The 21,681-nt window shown below is 41.1% G+C and overlaps 2 protein-coding genes across 3 annotated transcripts in view; one reads left to right on the top strand and one right to left on the bottom strand.

The window, feature by feature from the left end:
• The window catches only part of LOC146555524 (ankyrin repeat- and BTB/POZ domain-containing protein 3-A), a 283,020-nt gene extending 274,011 nt beyond the window's left edge, over positions 1 to 9,009 (top strand). For both annotated transcript variants that reach the window (XM_085251640.1, XM_085251639.1), the window contains 5 exons: positions 1,161 to 1,263; positions 1,368 to 1,449; positions 2,495 to 2,563; positions 2,668 to 2,781; positions 4,227 to 9,009. In XM_085251640.1, coding sequence (XP_085107766.1) covers positions 1,161 to 1,263; positions 1,368 to 1,449; positions 2,495 to 2,563; positions 2,668 to 2,781; positions 4,227 to 4,457 — 599 coding nt within the window. In that variant the 3' untranslated portion in view covers positions 4,458 to 9,009. The remainder of the gene's footprint in view (positions 1 to 1,160; positions 1,264 to 1,367; positions 1,450 to 2,494; positions 2,564 to 2,667; positions 2,782 to 4,226) is intronic.
• A 521-nt stretch (positions 9,010 to 9,530) lies between these two features.
• LOC146555523 (uncharacterized) lies at positions 9,531 to 21,074 on the bottom strand. The gene is made up of 7 exons (XM_085251638.1): positions 20,726 to 21,074; positions 16,336 to 16,538; positions 15,618 to 15,719; positions 15,396 to 15,491; positions 15,195 to 15,305; positions 14,880 to 15,003; positions 9,531 to 12,340 (listed from the first exon to the last, which is right to left on the bottom strand). Exons 1-7 carry the CDS (start codon positions 20,751 to 20,753, stop codon positions 9,720 to 9,722), a joined length of 3,285 nt encoding a protein of 1,094 aa, XP_085107764.1. The 5' UTR covers positions 20,754 to 21,074; the 3' UTR covers positions 9,531 to 9,719.
• Between the last annotated feature and the right edge of the window lie 607 nt (positions 21,075 to 21,681).

Below are 21,681 nucleotides of genomic sequence, written 5' to 3'. Positions count from 1 at the left end.
AAAATGTGTGAGAAAAATGTTCATTATGTTGGGTGTACAGTGAAAATTTGCTTGTTTAATGTGGACATGTATCTACCTGTGTTGGTTGGACGGGCATGGTGAAGGTGTTCAAAGTTTCTTTAAGGTGGTATTTTTTGTCACTGATGTTATGTCCACCCTGTTACCTCCTGTCCACCCTGTTTCTCCTCTGTCCACCCTGTTACCTGTGTGTTTCTTTTGTTAATTAAATCAAATCAACAAACATAATGCATGTCTCTTTGGTTATTGGGAGGGAATGAATCAGCAAAATTAAGTTACTTAAAAATGGAGCCAATTTTTTTTTATATTCCCTTTGAATCTAAAAACAATCTTTTGAAATTACACTGTCTTAAAACTGAACCTGTCTTCTTTCAATATAATGCTTGTTTAAAATACTTCCTTGAAATTTCCTTGCAGATTTTAAAAAGGGACATTGTAGCTTTTAGAAAATGTAAATATTACTATAACTGTGTATTCAAAACAGTTATTAATAGAAAATTGAATGTCCTGTAACAGGGTGGACATTTGGCACGTCATGGGTAAAGACTTTGATTTTAAAAAATATTATAATATAATATCCTTAGCTGGACCAATACATTTTTCTTATAGGTTGAAAATCCCTCTTTTAGATGAAATGTTAAAATAATTCAAAATTTTGTATTTTTTGATGAAGAGTGATCACACTGAAATGGCACCGAATAGTAGGAATGACCCTTCTCTATGTGCAGATAAAATGGGTCCACTTGTCTGTAATGAACCAAATCGTCCATTAACACCTCAAACTTTATTTTAGACATTTCTTTGAGAGAAACGAGGAAGAAGAGAAACATTCAGTGACGGCGCTGCAGCGCCACCTGCTGATCATTTACTGGCAGGGTTTAAATAAAGTGCTTTAAATCACTTGATTTGTGTGCAGTGAATGAAATGCACTCGAGGATGCAAACACCGGATATCAAATGCAAATCCCCTGCCGTTTAGGAATGCTAACGCGATTTGATAATTCAGCACTGATAGGCGCGTGATGAATCAGCCTTGCGGTAATTAATGGCCACATTAGCTTAATCTTCTGCTGTTTGCTGCTCTGCATGCATTGTGTGGGAGACGTGAATAAATCTCTTTTTTTTTTCTTTTGTTTTTTTTAGACCCCCACTTCCTGAACAACAAGGAGATGTCTGATGTTACCTTCCTGGTGGAGGGGAAACCATTTTATGCACATAAAGTTTTGCTGTTTACAGCTTCACCCAGGTAACCTGAAACTTTGCTCCTATTTTATTTTGTAAAACAAAAGCGCACCGATGGGAAAAATAATGTAGAATTTATCTGTTTTTTGTTGTTGTTGTTGTTTTTAGGTTCAAGTCGCTGCTGCAAAACCGACCAGCAGCAGAAAACACCTGCATTGAGATCAGCCATGTCAAGTACAATATTTTCCATGTAAGACGTTTATTTCAGTTCAATTTAATTCCGTTTTATTTTTACAGCACCAAATCACAACAACAGTTGCCTCAAGTCACTTTATATTGTACGGTAGAATGTATGTGGGAAGGAAAAACTACCTCTTAACGGAAATGAAACCTCCAGCAGATCCAGGCTCAGGGAGAAGGCAGCCGTCTGCCGTTCTTCTCTGGGGTGAGAGAAGAAAGATTTCAGTGCATACAAAACCTATTCCCACTCTCAACCAGACCCACAACACTCATCGTCTCCTATGAGTATAAGAACAGGCTCCACGTTTGATTGTTTTATTCTGAAGGAATGGTGTTAGGTACATAGTTAAACAATCGAGATTAAGAAATCCATTTAATTCTCAAACACAGAAAGTATATAACTCCAACTTTACCGTATGAAGCTTAAGGCTGACCCAATTTGTGCACATCTGTGGGAATGGCATGAATCTTTTTGGAAAAGGGTTAAATGAAGTCTGTCAGCAGTATTGCACATTTCTGATTTTAAATGATTCGCATTAGCTGTAAACCCAGAGCCCAGAAACGTGAGCTTGAACCGGCTTGGCGGCTGCTAAAATGTTGGAAATGTTGTTCCTGCTCGCTTTCTGGATGTTCTTTATCTTTTAGCTTTCCACTGGGTGTATCCATGAGGCTACAGAAGACACAATTAAACTGCGGCCCCAGAGCTTCCCCCTCCCATTTCTTTCCCCTTGTCTCTTTCAATTTCTCTCCAGTCCTGCTGGGGACTTGTTTATCTCTGGTCTGCTCTTTATTTTTACTGATTGAATGCTTGTTCCTTTTTAAATGGCGATAAAAAGAAAACATGAGAGTAAATATCACTGGATGCAGGGAAGGTATTTGATAGCAGTGAAAATATGTAAATGCTTAAATTTACATATGTAATTCAAATCTGGATTACTTTCCAGGTGACAGAATGGAGCCAAAAAAGAGGCACAAAAAAAGCAACAGAAAAAAGGGTCCCTCTTGTACTCTTCATCAGCTTCATAACCTGAAGCCTGTACTGTTCTCTGTTACAGTTGGTGATGCAGTATTTGTACTGTGGAGGCACCGAGTCCCTGCACATACGCAACACTGAAGTAATGGAGGTAAGAAAGACTTAACCAAAGCCTGTGGAGTGACAGCATGAGTATTAACATTTCTAATCCCGAGTCCTGTGCCTCATTCTGTGTGGCTGTACTGTTCCCTGTAGCTCCTGTCTGCAGCCAAATTCTTCCAACTAGAGGCCCTTCAGAGACACTGTGAGATCATCTGCTCCAAGAACATCACCACCGAAACCTGTGTGGACCTCTACAAACACGCTAAGGTGGGAGGCTTACGGTCTCTAGCAGCTGATTTACATACTGGGAGGGGTTTGTGTAATGAATTTTTACATAAGGTGCAAACATGCCATTAATTAACAATTGCAGACTGGCAATACAACCACCACACACACTATTTTTCAAGCTGCTCTCATATTTTTGTATTAGCAGTGACTCAAATGACAAATGGAACAAAGTGGAACAAAAACTTTATGCATGGGCTGACACACCAGACACGATCAAGACGTTCAGTTGAGCCGCAGTCATGCTAGGCTCAACTGAGAATAGGGAATAATAATAATGCTTTGGTGCATGGAAGACACAGACTTGTCTGCAAACACTTGCCAACTACTTGCAGAGCAGTAGTGAAACTGTGGAAAGTGCAATGCGTACCAGAAAAGCATACCCACTTGTCTTCAAAGGAAAAGTTGCGATTTTTAAATGTATTGATTGCAGTAGTGAGACGTAGCATTTCAGACTTTACTACCACTTGGTGGTAGTAGAAGTAGTTTGCCACTGTTTGCAGACACGTTGGCATCATCCATGGAAACAACAGGGAACCAAGGTAACCGGCAGGTAATCAACACAATCACAAGAAGGTAACAGATTTAATCTGTGAGCAATCACTGACCAACCGAACAGGAAATACATGTTTTTTCCTCAGCAATCAGAGGTTGCCAGGCGGTCTCCAGCTAATCTCCAGGACTCTGTGATGAAGCCTAGATGGCAGTGTGATTAAACCATTAATAACGTATACGTTTGTAAAACGTAAAATTTGCTATAACAGCATTAAAACATGGGAGTCAATGGCAACTGACTGACTTTTAAGGGAACCTCACATGGACATTAAAGAAATGGCCCTTATATACACTGGCTTTATTTTCCAGTCTCAGGGTTTGTCTTGCTTATATTGTGTTAATGTTGCTCAGTTTGTTAACATTTGCTGTATATTTTTTATTAAGTTACATTGCAGAAAAGGTGCATTGACAAATTAACTTGTAAAACAGGATAATAGTTTTATTTTAAAGTGAATACCTAATTAGAAGCTGTGTTGCTTTTAGCTCAGAAGCTAAAAGTGGTAGTACAGAGTACCGGTTTTACAGTTTTGTGAAGTTGGTGTTTGTGGGGTTTCTACAACTTTCCAAGTGGGGAAATTCGAGCTGAAAATTCCACCTTTATTTCCATCTTCCCGCCTGAGTACTGGAATAAAAATACCCTGTTAGTTGTTCAAAGTAAACTAATTAAAGATATTTAAAGAAAGTGCTAGATTGACAGATTAATAGCTGCTATTGTAAGGTTCAAACACTGGGATAATAATGATGACTGTTCTTAAAAAGCAATTACCAATTTTGGGCTGGAATATGACTGGAATATTGGCAAAATTATATATAATCAGAATTTGAAAGCTGCTAATGTCACACATTCCTTTCATCTTTCATTTTCATTGTAGTTCCTTGGTGCCACGGAGCTGACGGCTTTCATCGAGGGCTACTTCCTGAAGAACATGGTGCTGCTGATCGAACTCGATGGCTTCAAGCAGCTCCTGTACGAACCTTCCCCCGCCGAGAGCCCCGTGTCCAGCCCCGGCATCTGCTCCGACATCCTCCACGACCTGGAGAAGACTCTGGCCGCACGCATCCACTCCATCCACCTCTCCACCTCCAAGGGCTCCGTGGTGTGACGTCATCCTCACCGGAGCCCTTCGATCCAACCACAGCATCCATGTAATGCCACTTTTATCATCCAGCGTCCCGCTTTACTTCCCCGTTTTCCCCTGACCAAGCACCCACCCTGCTGATGAAGAGGAGCTGTCGGATGTTTTTAAGTCAGGAATTCCCTTTAATTCTGCCTGTTGCAGCTCAATGGGGGTTCATGTTGCGACTTCCTGACCTTGAACTCTTTTGCCCTGTGGCTCCCATCGGTCACTCCACACCCTGAAGAGTAATAAAAACCTACAAGAAAAAACAAAAAAAACAGAACTGCCTTGACCCAACAGTATCATTTAGCTCTAACCATGATTCTAAAAAATTTCTATTGTATTTCATATAGGATACGTGCATGAAATACATAGGCTACTGTACACTGTTTTTCACTCAAAAAGGTAGAGTAGAATTTTAACTCAATAAATGCAGCTTCGTTATCATCTGCGAAATGAGACTGTGGTTTACAAACAATAATACTTTATGGAAGTGGATGCCATTACACATGCCAAAATCTAGATATAACCCTTCTATACAACCAATAAAAGTGATTAGTAGCAAAGCCAGCAGGCGGACTTTTAGGTGGCTCTTATTTACATCTCATTCTGTCTCTTCTATGTTGGATTCACTGTGTTATATCTACTGTGTGCAGAGGCCAAACTGATCACAGGAACTTCCACCGTGGCTGACACTGCGGCCGGCACTCATTCGACTAAAGACGGCCCACTCAGTGAAATCTATGCTGACTTATGCTTGAAACATGGATGCCCAACTGGGAAATTAACTTGCGATAACGCCCACGGACGACTCTTTTTAAAAAAAAAAAAAATTATTGTTACTATTATTGGTATTTTTTTTTGCATGACATCTTGTCAACTGAGCTGACCCCTGGTGTTGCTTTTTATGCAGATATTACTTCACGGACCACTTTCGCAAGGGGAAGTAAGGGGAAAACGCTGCTTGTTAACTTTGTATCCACTGCAAAACTGATCAAAAGCGGGATTTGGAGAGGGGGGGTTTCAATTGGCAGGGACTTTCTCTTTAAAGATGCTTAAAGTAAGCATGTTAATACATTCTGAAAGTCATAGTGTTAGTTTTTTTGTTATTGTTTTTTTTGTTTTGTTTTTGTAAGCTGATGTACAGTATCCCCACCTCCCCTACACACACCCGCTTGGCTGCTGACACCAGTCTCATTGAATGTGCTCCCTGCTGTGCGTCTTGTTTATGCAAAGTTGCATGTTTACTCTGTTCGTATGACTCCTCTGTTTTTGCTTTAGGTGTGCTTTCTGTGTAGACTGAGTAGGCTGAGTGAGGTGTTGAAGAGGTTTTGCCTCAAATTACTTGAGCTCTTTCAGATAATATTCTAAGCCATCGGGGTAGACCATGAGATGCATGTTAAAGTCACTCTTTGTTTAAGGCTTCACCCCCACATGAATTCTTCGAAGGAGAGGCTGAATCCTGCACAGAGCACTGAGTTTATTAGAGGCACAATTACCCTATTTATACCAGCCATCTGTATCTGGACACGTTCTCTCAATGCATATCTGATTTATGGGTCTTTACATTTACAACCGGTATAAAAATGCATCCTCGGTCTCTCCACTCTGCTTGTAATCAGTATGGAAATTAGTTGGACTTGTCAAAAAACATGGCACGTCCCACGTCAGGGTTCTGTTTATTTGACTGAGCTGCTCCATGAAGCAGCTCGGTAAAATAAGACCTCCAAATGTTGTGTGGTTTGGACATATGTTAATTGCAAGTCTAAATGGGGTAAATTTAGATGATGTTATTTGACTTACACAGCCACTTTATCCAGTTCAACTGCTCGTTAAATGTCTGATGAGTCTCGATTTCTGCTGCAACATTCAGGCGAAAGGGTCAGAATTTGGAGTAAACAACAGCACCTTGTTGAATCTGTGAAAGCAGGTGTTCACCCCGATATTAGAAAGGTGTATGGCTGGTGAGGGTAAATCTGTAAGTGCTGAGGTGTAAAATTAGCTTCAAATAAATTTAGTAAATCCAAACTAAAATAGTAGATTCCATAAAACAACCTGATGCATCTGATGTGTGAAGTTGCTCAAACTAAAAGAAAATGAAACAAGCACTTTTAGAGTTACAGCAGTGATCCAGAAGGATGGCAGCATAAACCTCATAAATTTCATGATCAGAGCACCCACTCAAGAATTTGTGTGGGCAGTCCTGTGGAAGATACTCGGACTTCTGCAGTCGCTATGCACACATCCTCCAAGTAGGCACGTGGGATATCTTTCCACAGCTTTCAATGTGCGTTCATAATTATGGACACCAATTGCTTTGTATTTTCCTCTCCTTCCTTTCTGGAAATTAGTTTAAAAAGCAAATGAAAGTGACACATCTTTGAAATACTAAACAATTGTTTTAATTTAGTTTAATTTAATCATCATGATAGATTTAAAAACTGTGTGAAGAAAAAACAAGCCTATATATTAAAAAAAAAAAAACGGGAGATGATAACTATGACTACCAAGAAAAATGAGCGCAGTGTGCAGATGAAAGCGGTTAAAAGCTCAATTTAAGGTGAGGAGGAAAATAAACTTTCCCGTTCTGATATGTTTTAAACAAACAGTAACTCCGAAATTAAATTTGTTTATTATTTTTCTCAGAGATTAATCAAAACATTTTTAAAAAAAAGTTGCCGCTGCCGTTTTATTTCGCATGAATGTCAACTTCGGTTCAGGAAAGCGCCAAATTTTTAGATTAAAAACAGAAGTTCAACCAAATCTGAGGACAGTTTAACTGGAAAACAAGTACGCATATCTACCAATTTTTATCAATACCCAAAAAATGTTCAAAAGGTCAGAAGATGGTTTGGGGGTTGGAGGACTTGGTTGACTGGTGGTTTTTATGTAAAAGTGAATTTTCTTAATTCGCATCCAAAAAAGTGGGAATTTAAACTCAGTGCTCAAAGTGTGCAATAATTCAACCTTTTTATCCCTGTGATTGCATCAAATACCAAAGGACCAAATGTAAACAACTGTCAGCTCTGCTGCTCAAAAGAACGTTTTAATCGAACCCATCCGATGTAACCGGTACCTCTCTCCCTCTAAGGAAATCGCACACCACACAGTGTATTTCATGAATGTAACAGTGCAGCAAACGTGCAAAGTTTTCCAATCCAGCGAGAAACCAAAAAAAAAGGAAACCAGATGCTTCACTTTGGCTAAACAATGCAAACATCGTTCAAGTGTCCTCATACTCTGTGGTGGTTGTTCCTCCTGTAATCGGAAGGTATCATTTAAAAAACTGTAGCACGTTCCAAAAATAATGATATTATTTGTTTTGGTTCCTGCAAATCATTTTAAGAGAGAGAGATTTGGGCATATACGCACACACACATTGACACAAAGCTGTAAATAGCTACAGAAAAGAAAGTACAGATGTTATCCTACAGCTTTATTTTCTTACCTACATACACGGCATGATATATTTTATTTTACATTCCGCTATTTTGTTTTACAAAAGGGAAAAGAATATATAGAGATATATAAATATAAACTTTAAAGTTTTAAAAATTAAGCAATATTTCCATTAAATTGTATTACTTTCAGTGGTATGATGTGCAATATGCCACAGGAGATGGAGTATAATGAGCTGAAAGACTGAAACAGAAGGTTGAATATATATGAATATTATTTCTGTCTCTTTTGTGACGCCCCTTCATGTACTGTTTTGCCACCGTGGTGTTCATTTTTACCGTGAACCCTTTGAGGAAGCTGACAGTCACGATGTCGACTCACCACACTCGCTTCTTAAATGTGAAACGTAACTTTAAAAGATGCAAGCCGTTTTTGTCTCCGCAGAGGTGAAAAGGTTCACAATGATGTCAAGCACTTTCTGTGCCAGTGTTACTGTAGCCTCTCTCTCTCTCAATCGAAAAGCATTAGTATTTCAACTGTGAGCTTAAGTTTCAGTCTTATTGTGATTTTTTTTTTTTCCAAAGAAACATATATGGCTTTGACATTAGAATAGAGAGGAAAAAACAATCCTTTTTTTAAATCTGTCTTAATGTTACGCCATTAGCAAAAGACTAACTTTAGCCCCTGTACTGGCGCTTTTGATTCCAAACTGGGTCCAAGCTGTAGAGTAAGTGTCGGTTCGCATGGCTCTTCTTGTTTAATGTTGTTGAGAATGTGCTCTATACACCAGCTTCGTCCACCGAGACCCTCCCCTTTATTTGCCTGCATACTTGTTCCTAATAAACGACACTTCTCCTAGATGCAGTGAAAACGTGCATGGGATATTCACTAGATTTCACACCCAACCGAGGGGGAGGGATGAACTTTTGCATTTTTTTTTCTTTTCCTTTGATGAGAACATGTATATTGTACAAAATATATATATATATGAAATATAAATTATACATGGTGTGAGGAGCAGGGATGTGGTGGAGTATAACAACAAAAAGGAATGTTACACTCGTGCTACAGTTTCTGTCGTTCCATGACATGCTTTTGTGGACAGCTAATAAAAGACCACAGGTTAAATCATATTAAAGGTCTCTGATTTTATTTCGCTTCGTCTCTGGAATGTTTTTCTCCATGATGGTGCGTTTATTCACGAAAAATAGAACAAGCCGAGATTTCCCCATCTTTCAGCTGCTTATATTTTATTTGGACAGAACTTTTTTTTTTGTAGTTTTGCTATGGGCTCAAATTGTGGTCGTAAATCAGTTTTGTATGTGTAAAAAGAATTTGTGTGTGCGTAAAAAGATTTGTGTGTGGACTTAGCCAAAAAAAATACCTGTGAAACTCTGCACTCAAGTTTCAAGTTACAAGTACGAATTTTGACCCAGTTTTTCTTTCTTTCATCTGATTGGCCAATGTCATGTCAATCACAAATTTAACTATCCAATCAGAGAACAGGTGGGTTTGGCTATTGGAGGGGTGCTTTATGGAGTTTCAGATCCTTCGGTTGGCTTAGGTGCAGGGCCACGTTTCACACTACTAGGCTAAACCCCAAATTACTAGACAACATAAGCAATTTTCTCATTCAAAAACAAAGAAGAGATGGTAAAATTCAAGTTTTTTTTTATTGCAGAAAGATTTGCAAGCTGAAAATGTTCACTGGTTTTAGATACACACGTCTTAGAGATCAATGATATGTTCTTCAGAACATCAGAATGAATGGAAAGCAACAAAAGCACCAACGTTTAAACCGGTCAGAGTGTTTTTGGTGAACCATCTCATTAAGAGAGATTTGGATTTCTACTGAAACTCTATTCTCACTTCCTCTGTGAAAGATGACTCCACTTTAAATTCGTGAGTGAGCGAGTGTTCACAAAGGGATTTTTTTTGGAGGAACGCTAACCCACACTCCTCGCATACGTAGCTCTTTGGCTTCCCGGCGTGAGTCCGCCTGTGTTTCTTCATGTGGTAAGACAACCTGAAACCTTTGTCACATATGTCACATTTAAATGGCTTCTCTCCCGTGTGGATCCGCATGTGCGACTTCAAATAGCCCGACTGGATGAAGGCTTTGCCGCACACTTCGCACTTGTATGGCCGCTCCCCGGTGTGGTACCTGTTGTGGAGCCTGAGCTCGTTGGCGGTCAGGAAGGTCTTCCCGCACACGGTGCACTGGTGCGGCCTCTCTCCTGTGTGGATGAGCTCGTGCCTCTTCAGTGACGTCTCCTTCATGAACTGCTTGCCGCAGCTGTTGCAGGGATACCGGACCCCGATGTGGACTTGCTCCACGTGGTTTGTGAGCTGCAGCTTGGTACGATACGCCATGTTGCACTGTGTGCAGGCCCACGGCCTCTCCTCCGAGTGCGTTCCCATGTGGACCGTGAGCTCCGAGGCCGAGCGGTAGCACTTCCCGCACTGCCAGCAGAGGAAGGGTTTCTCCCCAGTGTGTTTCCGCTGATGCACCGTCAGACAGTTGGAGGACCTGAACTTCTCCGGGCACAAGTTACAAACATAAGGGAACTCTCCTTTATGGATTCTCTGATGAATGGCGAGGTAGGACAGCTGGATGAAGCTTTTGTCACACTGCGGGCAGGGATACGGCCCGGAGAAGTTGTGCTGTTTCTCGTAGTGTTCCCTCAAGCGTCTCAGTAAAGTGAAAGTCTTGTCGCACATTGTGCACTGCATAGGTCTGTGCATTAGCTTGTGCCTCTCAAAGGCAGCCTCGTTTGCCAGGATCTTCCCACACTCTTTGCAGTACAGGGGGTCGTGGATCCTCTGGTGCACTTTGAGCATGGTCATGCTCTTGAACTCTTTCCCGCAGTCGTCACATTTCATAATATCCCTCATTTCCAGCTTGCAAACGTTCTCCTGGTGGTCCTTCAAAGCGGACAGGTATTCAAAGTGCTTGCCACAGTTGGAACACCACACTGGGATCTTCAGAGGGACCCCTTGCTGGAGGTCAGCGCTGCTCGCGTCGCTTTGGCTCGGCCCCGCCCTATGCTCCTTCTTCCACAAGAATCGACTGGTTTTCTTGTGACAGATGGCGTAAATCTGGTGTCTCTTGAGGCCGTGCATGTGTTTGAAGCGCTTCTTGCAGTGGACGCAGTGATACGGCCGATCGTCCGTGTGACACTGTATGTGTCTGTTCAGGGTTTTGACGCTGTCAAACGCTCGAGAGCACACCGGGCATACTTTCAGGCCTTTTTTGGCCACTTTTCGCACAGGCACAGCGGGGGGCTCCTCACATGTGTCTGCAGGAGTGTCCAGATTACTTTCCTGCTTATCAGCGTCTCCAGTCTCCACGCAGTTCTGCGTAAAAGTTTCGGCTTCAGCCAAAATCTGCTCCACCGTCTTGGTCTGCTCCTCTCTGATGCCCTCATGACCGTGAATAATCTGATGCTTCTTTAACGTGTCTTTGTACTTGAAGCCTTTCTCACATGTGACGCAAATAAAGGGACGCTCTTCGGAGTGAGATCGTAAATGCTTTGCAATGTCTGCAGTGCAGGGGAGGATCCTGCTGCAGATGGGACAGACTTTACCCTCCATCGACACCTCCGAAGCTGGCTGCGTATTTGAGCGCTGAGCCTCTTTCCTCCTTACCTTCTTCTGCTCTCTGCTTTTACAGATCTCCTTCTGGTGTCTCTTTAAAACATAAGGATTCTTGAATTTCTTCTCACAGAAAGAGCACTTGTATGGGCGATCCTCTGAGTGAGACTTCATGTGCCGCTCCATGTCCACTCGGCGAGCAAAATACTTCCCACAAAAAGAGCAGTTTCTGTCTTCTGACATCTCTGAGGTGCTTGGATCCCCTGAGTCTTCCTCTTTACCGCTGTTGTACATCTCCCCCCTTTCGTGGACGCGCATGGTGTGTCTGTTCATGTCGTAATGGTCCCTGAATCGTTTGTCGCAGCTGGTGCACTTGTACTTAAGGTCCCGGTTTGCATCGTGAATCTCCTGGTGCCGTCTCATGGCCGCCGCCCGCAGGAAAGTCTTATTGCACACAGGACATGTTTTATTGTTAGGGTATTTTTTCCTTTGTCTCTTAGCCGTCGCTGAGTCTTGATCATCTTTTAAGGCTCTTCTCTTCAACTCAAGTCTTTTGCTTTGTTTAAGTGGTTGAAAAGCGGCCGGCTTTAAGGCATCGCCTGCTTCCTCTTGCGTTCCGTCTTCTTCCGTTTCCTCCTCATTTATTACATTTTCTTCTTGGTCATCGACCAAACTGGGCGCCTGTTCGATCTGGATGTAGTCCAGCAGCGTCACAGTTTCACCCTCCACCTGGACGGTCATGCAGCTTTCCAGCTGCTCTGGTGCGTGCTGTAACTGTATTTGGTCTGGATCGATCACAACCTTCTCCAGCTGAGGAAGGGACAGCGAGGACAGGATGCAATTCCCAAATGAAGATGGAATGGCCTGAGTTTCATCTGAAGGAGAAAGAAGAATGCATTAGTTTTGTTAGAGTGTCAAAGCTCAAAGAAAAAGCAAAAGTGTGTTCGTGGTAGTGTTGTGCATAATATCAGTTTGCTGGTAAAAGGTTCCTGCAGCCTGAGTGGCCTACATGTACCATTCCATGCTCCTAGCAGTGGCAAGGACACAAACAAACACCAAAACTAGAAAAAAAATAGAGTGACCACCAAGTGCTAAACCAGTCCCTCTTGGGGGTTGTGAATTGGTGTTATTCTGTGTTAGTCCAAATATTCCTGTAATGTTGTGAGTAGTGTGCTTGTGATATTATAAAAATCCCATGAAGGGACCACAACTCGCCCATCTTGGACTTCAGGAAGCTTCTGTAGTCCTCATTTGCTCTGCAGTCATAAAGCAGCTCTTCACCTGCTGGATGTTCTGGTTAGAGCTGCCCTCTAGCTGCCCAAAAATGAACTACCATTGCCTGCTGGAGTCCAAGATGGTGGAGTTGAATGCTGTTTGACCACACGAGGAGAAACTATGTGGGCCACCACAGCACTGAAATGGTTCACCAACCAGTGCAAAAATGTGAATTAAGAAGACCTCAAGCTAACTGGTTAGCAGCTTCTGAACTTTCAATATAAGAGCAAGAGGACTTTCCACAGATTAACACAAAGATTCACAAAATATAATTGGAAGATTGTTAATATGACAAAGAAGCCACTAAGCTGTATGTACGAAACAAAGAAACAAAAAAATCCCCTGAAAAATATAATTGACTGCACACATAACTAGACTCCTCAATTACTTTTTGTTTTTTAAGTGATGGTATACCTCCTGCTTGGTGTATGACTTTGTGTCAGACTGTGTGATTGTGGTGTTGTTTTTTGCGTAGCCATTTCCTTTATTGTCAGGTTTATAAAACTATGTAAAAGCTTTCATTTTCGTGATGAGTTGCTCTCATCAATCGGTTCACATCACATTTTCAGATCTCTTGGAACCCCGGTCAAGATGGTGCTTAAAAAATAAAAAATAAAATAAGTGCTACCACCTAATTTTAAGAGCTGGATGTTTTTAGGTATGAATGGTCTGTTTATGACAAATGTTATGAGACTAGTTAACCATCAAAGAAGAAAAATGTTCTGACCACCAATTATCGGTTGGTATTAGGGCTGCCACAAACAATTATTTTGATAGTCGACTAGTCACCGATTATTTCTGCGATTAGTCGACTAATCAGATCATGCAACGATTGGACTTAAAACGTACAGCTTATTGCACCAGCACACATCTGCTCTTATATAACTATCATTATGTGCTAACTAAAAATAAAGACAAGATGATAGTTTATTAAATTTTAATGAAATTTGCAGATTGTTTCAGTGAAGTTTAATAAACTCAGCCGTCTGCTCCTTGTTATCTAAAATATAACAGGACACCGGAGTATATTCTCAACCATCTCACACTTCTGATAATCAGTTGTCTGCTTGACGTTTATTCAGCTGTGTAAAAACTATAACTTTAATCTCAGCCAAACCGATTTACTCAGGAACAAATAAAGTACTAAAAAAAGCCAAACAATAACATTTAAGTTATCTAAGTGACTTATATATGTTTAACCTGAGTAACGAAAGACAGCGGTGGGTTTGAAAACGATTTGCTGGGAGTCCGGTGTTCTCACGGGCTCTAGTGAGCCTTGAACCCCGGCTAACTATTGAGCTGGTGGGTAACAGACGTCTCCGAAAACGTCGGAGCACTTTTGAAAATATGTGGTGTCTTGATAAACTGAGCAGATATTTGAGGTTTACACAGCTACATTCTCGCCTGAAAATATGTTAAACGTTTATTTTGTGACCCAGAAAGAATACTAAGAGTAATATTAAAACTAACTAGCTGCCGCCATTGTTGACAACTGCGCTGGGCCGCGCTATGAATTCTGGGACAGAGCTAGTTCTTCTTCGGGGTTTAACGGCAGCTGGCATCCTTGTACATGCAGTGCTGCCATCTTCTGTTTCAGTCCGTTATTACACTCTTAAATCCTACCACTTATTCCTGCGTCTTTTGGGATCTTACAAAGCTTCAAACGACGCATCGACTATTAAATCAGTCGTCGACGATCGTCGACGTAATCGTGACTAGTCGACTAATTTTTGCAGCCCTAGTTGGTATGCTGCAAAGCAGAGATAAATGTAGTTTTTGTTACATTTCTTCCACAGAAGTAAAAGAGAGTAGAATGTGGACCATTTAAACTTTGTTTTAGTAACAGGTTGAGGACATTTTAATCTTCTCTCAAAGTGAAACATTAATGTTCATCAGGTTACTTTTTCTACAAATAACCTAACTGAAAATAAACTGCAAATAAACTCTTCTAACCTTTTCCACATGTCTGCGTTCTGTCTAAATACACTTTGCTGCTGTATTGTATGCCAACTGAGATGAGCAGATCATGCCAGAGATCACTACAGCTCAGAGAACAGCTGGACAGTGTTTGTAGACAAGTCCATCATCCATTCAGACTACATTAGCAACAATGTGCTCGTGACCCAAGACGAGACTCACCGCTCCAGTCGAAATGTCCCAGTGTTGTGTGATATTGCAGTACAGTTTTTAGGTGCTGCAGGTCAGGAACCGAGTGTGTACACTCCTCCAGAGCTGAAGGGACGGCACTGAGCATGGAAGCAGTCTAGAGAAGAAATGCAAAAAATACAAATAAAAGGAAATAAAAAGGTAGCCAAGGCCAAAATTTCACCATAAACCCTCTTCTGACTTGAAAGATTACTTGGAAAATTTGTAATTTTTTTAAATGCAAACTGGACTTATTTAGGGAAGTAGAATAGTGCTGGAAAGGCCGCTTTGCCACACTTATTCTAGTACCTGTTGAATATCTGGAACTGGAAGAAGCTTCTCCAATCTGGACAGGAAGTCCAGCATTAAAACCTGAATAGCACTGTCATATTCAGGCCCAAAGTCAGTAGGGAAAACATGCTGAGGGTGGAAAAGAAATGTGTATTATATATTCTGTTTCTCTATTATTAGATAGGATACATGAGTTTGACAGCACATGATGTTACAAACCTGGAAGAACCTGTCCTTCTCTTCAGGATCCTTCAACAACAATTCAACCTGATCCACAAAGTTGGACTCTGGAAACTCAACATCTGCAAAAGACGGCTGGAAAAAAAAAAAACTAAAAATCACAAGCTGCAATTTAGGAAGAAAAAAAAATAATAATTGGAGGGAAACTATGACCAGGCTGCTGGCCTACAGGGCACTTGTTTTTCTTCTAAAGGATCTAACCTGTGCTGCCCAAGTCGACACGAGGGCCTTGATCCTGTTCAGGTGCATCTCGATGGTTTCTCTGTCCGTTATCTGCTCGGTCCGACACAATTCAAGAACAACCTGAAACAAGATTTTATTAATTAAAAAAAAACATTAACAAAGTCCAACTACAGCAGGGACTCTCCTGGCTTAGAAACAGGCCTGATTAAACAAGGCAGCAAACAGTCAGCACACCACATTTCCCTGATTACTGTAACCATTACTAAAAACAACACAGCCACACAGGATTGGCCTGTTGTCCATGTTTGGGAAGGATTTCAAAAAATGATCCGTTATCAGTATTATACATGACTATAGGGTAAAAATAAACAGCTGTACAACTACATAACAGTTAAAGAGATACATTTTAGAGTCCCTAACCCAAAAAAATTTCCAGTTCTCTCACCATGCAGCACTTTATCATCTGGTGAACTCACTCAGTTTTATTTAGGGAAGCTACTAGAACTGGTCTGCATGCTTTAATGTTACACAAGCAATAGTTTTTTTTACTGTACATTAGTACAGCACAGCACAAGTAACACTGTTTCTGCTCTTCTTAGAAAGAATGCAATTCAGAAAGATGGGTGACGGCGTCGATCTCTAAAGAGCCGTTAGCCTCCAGTGACTTCAATCAAGGGCCCCAAAGATTTCTCTAAACCTCGCCTATGGCAGCCACTCTTCCACAAGAGGGACTTACCCGTGCTCTGAGTCCCAGGAGGAGCTGAGCTTTCTGATCTGCATTTAGCATCTCAGGGACGATTTCTGTGACCGTGCTGATGAACTCCTCCACCATCCCATAGTCGTGCACGCTTCCCCCCTGCACGACGTGCCACATGGCCGCAGATACCAGGCGCAGAGGAGGTATGAAGAGGCGAAGAGATGGCAACAGGAGAGGTGGATCTGGAAAATATTTGTACAATATTTAAAAAGTTACTCACTGTAGATTAAATTAATCTGGAGCCTTGCAAAATAAACGGAAACTATCAAGAGAATGTGAAGAAGCAACTGCTTTGACTTTATGACAAAATATCTCTGCATTAGGTGCTCAAGATTGAAAATGGATTAAGTCCCGGAGTGGATGAAGGAGCAGATGTTGAAGGCTGTGGTTAAATAGTCCCAGATAGAAATCATGCTCCGTTACAAAGAAATTAAGTTAGAAGCTTAGGAGCATAGCCAGAATAGCTTTCCACCTGTGAAGGGAACTCTTAAAGTGAAGTAAAGCACGATGATGCTGAACACTTCCTGTGGATTAGTGCTTACAGCAGGTTGGAGGCATAATGTAGCACTAGATTAATGTGCTCTCCACTGGCCGTTACACTAATTGTTTGACAAAAACAGATCAGACGAGGTGCAACTCCACTGCTGTTATGCAAACACAGAGAGAAAGAGAGACAGTGGAGTCTATTTCAAACTTTCCACATGAATGAAAGCTCATAAATGCTGAAGATCACTGATTTAAGGTCAACTGCATTTACATGAAGTAACGCATTATATACAGTGCTGTAAAAACCAAACAAAAAAAAGTCAAGTCACATCTCATTTGCTTACATTTCGCCAGGAAAAAGGGATATATGACAAAAAAAAGTTTGTACAACAAGCCTGAACGTGAGCATTTGGTACACCGGTATCGCCTTTATTGTTCAACACATCCTGAACTGTCTCACAGAAGATTCCTTGTCATTTTTTTAGTCTTCAGGATTAGTTCTCCAGGCTTTTGGGAGGACGTTCAAAGCTCTTCTTTGGATGTCAGCCATCTTTAGATGATCCCACACTGCTCCAATAAAGTTGAAATCCAGACTCACGACCTGTCTGAGGCCAATCCATGACCGATAGTGTGCACTGGCAGTGTGTTTAATCATTTTTCATGATTAAAAGGTTCAAGGTTCTTTATTTGTCACATGAATAGTTATACAAGTATAACACACAGTGAAATGAAACAGTGAAAAAAATGAGGCACCTCCTAATCAGATGTCTGCTAGATGGCATTACATGGTGATTTAGCATACTTCAGCCTTTCCCTTCATTAAGAATGACTTCTCAACAACCAACCTTCCACTGAGGTGAAGAGCAGATGACTCAACTGATGAGCAAGGTGCTTCTATTGTCAGGCCTTTGCAGGATTTTCTTCCCGTTTCTTCAGGACTTACTATTTTATGTTGTCACACTGTGTTATTACTGTGATTTAGTGTTTATGTCACTGGCTGCTAGTAAAAGTGACTAAAGATACAATTTAAAATGAGTTCTTTGCTAAATTGCCGCTTAAGTATAGATGAAACACTGCTTCATCCCTTGAGTTAGAAGCCTTTCTTGTGCTCAAATAATTCATAATAGCTCAAATAGTTCAAACTATCACAAAGAATTACAAGAAAGTCTAGCTTTGGGAGAAATATACAAAGTAATGAGAGGTGGCTCAAAACCTTTACACAGTGACTTACAGCTGAAGTGAACCTCACTAAGTTTGCAATTGAGAGCTTCGGTGTGTTGTGTCAAAAGCGATCGTCTTCCAAAAAGTGATTTGGGGTATGTGCCAAAAAACGAGCATGGGAATTTAAAATGTTGTTATAGTCTGTCAACATATGTCAAACATATTGCTCAGTAATGATGTGAAGTCACTGAGAGCCTGTAAGAATTTTCCTGTTGCAAGGTAGATCCAGGTTAAATGTCTCATTAATATTAAAAATCTCTTTCAAGAGAGATCTGGCCAGGAGGACAGCAGAAATTTCAACAGGTTTAACATTACAGTTGTATAAACAAACCGAAAGAACTAGATTTATTATACCATACCATACCATACCACCTTTATTTATAAAGCACTTTAACATAAAACCAGAGTTCACAAAGTGCTGTACATGCTAAAAGCATAAGTAAAGAAAATTAAAATGAGATAAGATAAAATAAATAACTAAAAAACTAAAATAAATTGAAACATGTCAAAACAAATTGAGTCAACCCCTCTAATCAATGCCAAAGGCTTCAGCGAATAAATATGTTTTAAGAAGACTTTTAAATTCAGAGAGAGAAGAGGCCTGCCTAACATGCAAGGGTAGATCATTCCACAACTTTGGAGCAACTACAGCAAAAGCACGATCACCTTTAGATTTATACTTAGTTTTTGGTACCTTAAGGAGCTGCTGATTGGCGGACCTAAGGGAACGGGCAGGTGTATATGGTTGTAGTAGCTCCGAGAGGTAGGGGGGGGGCCAGGCCATTAAGAGATTTAAAAGCAAATAAGAGAATTTTAAAAACCATCCTAAAATGTACAGGTAGCCAGTGGAGTGAAATTAAAATTGGGGTAATGTGCTCAAACTTTTTTGTTCTAGTTAAAAGACGTGCTGCAGCATTTTGCACAACCTGCAGGCGCCTAATGGACGCATCACTAACCCCAAAATAAAGTGCGTTACAATAATCCAGCCTAGAAGTAACAAAGGCATGGATTACTGTCTCAAAATGCTGTTTCGATAAGATAGGCTTTATTTTGGCTAATTCCCTCAAATGAAAAAAGCTAGATCTTACAACAGCTCTGACCTGGCTTTCAAGTTTAAGATTTGCCTCTATTTTAACTCCCAGATTAGTGATGACTGGTTTAACATACTGTGCCAGTGAACCAAGATCTATAATAGTGGCCTCAGAAGCGCCACCAAAAACCATCACTTCTGTTTTCTGTTCATTAAAATGTAAAAAGTTCAAAGCCATCCAGGCCCTTATATCATCAAGGCATCTGAGCAGCAGGTCTACTGAGAAGCCATTTATCTTTTTAAGTGGGAAATAAATCTGGGAGTCATCGGCGTAGCAGTGGAAAGAAATCCCATGTTTCCTGAAAATAGACCCAAGGGGTAGGAGATATAGAGAGAAAAGAAGCGGGCCTAAAACTGAACCCTGTGGGACCCCACATTGAAGAGAAGCAACAGAGGATACAAACTCCCCGAGTTTCACAGAGAAAGTTCGCTCTGCCAAATAGGATCTGAGCCACTGCAGTGCGGTACTCCGCATACCCACCAACTGCTCTGAACGGGAAATTAAAATATTATGATCCACTGTATCAAAAGCAGCAGTTAAATCTAACAGCACAATAATAACACAGTCACCTGAGTCATTTGCCAAAAACACATCATTAAAAACTCTTAAAAGGGCAGATTCGGTACTATGTAAAGCTTTAAAACCAGATTGGAAAACTTCTAAAATACCGTGTTCTTCTAGGAAGGACATTAATTGCTTGTAAACTACCTTTTCAAGAATCTTTGAGATAAAAGGCAGTTTGGAAATAGGTCTGTAATTCGCAATAATATCAGGATCAAGAGCATTATAAATATAGATACAATAAAGCAGACAGAGATAATTTCTTTGTTTTATATATAATTATTTTAAGTAAAGATATCAGAGAATAAATAAACAAAACAACAACGACGAAACAGAAATATCTGCCACACTTTGGCACAACAGGGCCCTCAGGTGGGTCTAGGCACTGGGAGTTTAGGGTGACTGATACGGCTACCCCCATATACATTCACAGGCTAACAAGAGCGTCGTAATTATGATGCACCAGACATGAGCGTCTCTACCCAGATGGTAAACTCGGCTGTGAAAGCCCGGGCTCTCTAATGAGGAAAACTTAGGGACTGTAAAAGTACATGTACACATCAACACACTTTTTCGTTTGAATAACAATATATAAACGACGTTGCTCGTTATATATTTAATGTTTATTCGACTTTCATACATTAGGTGTCATAACGCTTCGCTACTCTGGTTAAAGCCCCCGAAGGCAGCATCTGTGGCTGTTACAGTTAGTGCTAATTTCGGTTGCTAACTGATGCCAACCCCCTGCTGCTAGTTAACCACCCCTGCCCGCTACATTAAAGCATGCAGTCATAAAATAACCGAAAGCGTTGTTAGATAACTATCTTTGCTGACGCTGAGCTCCTTCCACTAACCACCGCACGCAGCAGCTCCCTGGCGCTGTAACGTAGCACAACGATACCGCCATGTCAGAGCGGGGTACGCCATGTTCAAAATCGGGCGCACACACACAAAAAGAAAAGCCAATAACTCGTTGCGACATAGAAATCTTTACATACACGTTAGCTTACCGTTATTAACATGTCGTGGGCTCTCCATGTTGTCTCAAAAAGCGCTCAAGCGAATAAGCAAATCAACTCGGGGTTGTTGTGAGTTGCAGTCCGCCGGACCCTGCGGTGCAAGTTGCCGGGGAGGAAGGGCGGCTCGACGATCTGGTAGAAACGCGCAGGCGTACTCAACACATTAAGTTTTGCTGGTTATTACTCAGTAGCGTCAGTCTGTTGCTGTTTTGTGTCTTCTCATACGACCTGCTAGGGCACATCTTCTGTTACGTTCGGTGACGGAAGCACATGTATGATAAATCTACAAAACTTGTGATTTTCTTCTTCTGCTTCTTACAAAGCTAACATGTCCGTCTTCTTCTCCTGTGCATGTCAGGATCACACGATGCATGATCGCTGCCCTCTAGAGGCGTTTTAAGGAACTATGTCCAAACAGTATGTGATTCTCAGGAGCAAATACGAGGAATTCTTTAGTTTTTCCTTGTTTATTTAATCTCACTGTACCGGTACTGAGAGACACAGTCGACCCTCATCCATGCATGGGATGTACTATTAACAGATAGGGGAAGTAGCTGACATCAAGAAATCCTATAAGTACAGTAAAGGACAACACGGAGGCTCTGATCATGGCAGCACAAGAACAGAACCTAATCGCCAGATCCATAGAGGCAGGAGTCTACCACAGCCATCAGGGCACAAGCTGCAAGCTCTGCAAAGGTGCCCGGAGACTATCCAAGACATAGCATTAGGAAGTACGATGTAAGCTGGGACTCCTATTCTATGGCTGGTGCATGAGGACTAGAAGTCCCCAATTCCCTATGGGTGTTCTAACTTTTATTTCCCATATAGACTAGATTTTTTATCAAGATGTTTTTTGTAACCCCCCCTCCCTAGGCTATAGAAGAAAACTGTTGATCCAAATGATATGACAGCATAATGATAAATGGCCCAGATGGGTCGTACTT

This window comes from Mchenga conophoros, linkage group LG17, assembly GCF_057382185.1.
Source record: "Mchenga conophoros isolate Kocher_MC1m ecotype Shallow Benthic linkage group LG17, M_conophoros_male_GT1.1, whole genome shotgun sequence".
Lineage (NCBI taxonomy): Eukaryota > Metazoa > Chordata > Actinopteri > Cichliformes > Cichlidae > Mchenga > Mchenga conophoros.
The sequence above is the reverse complement of the archived record's forward strand: the minus strand, read 5'-3'. Positions and strand labels throughout refer to the sequence as shown.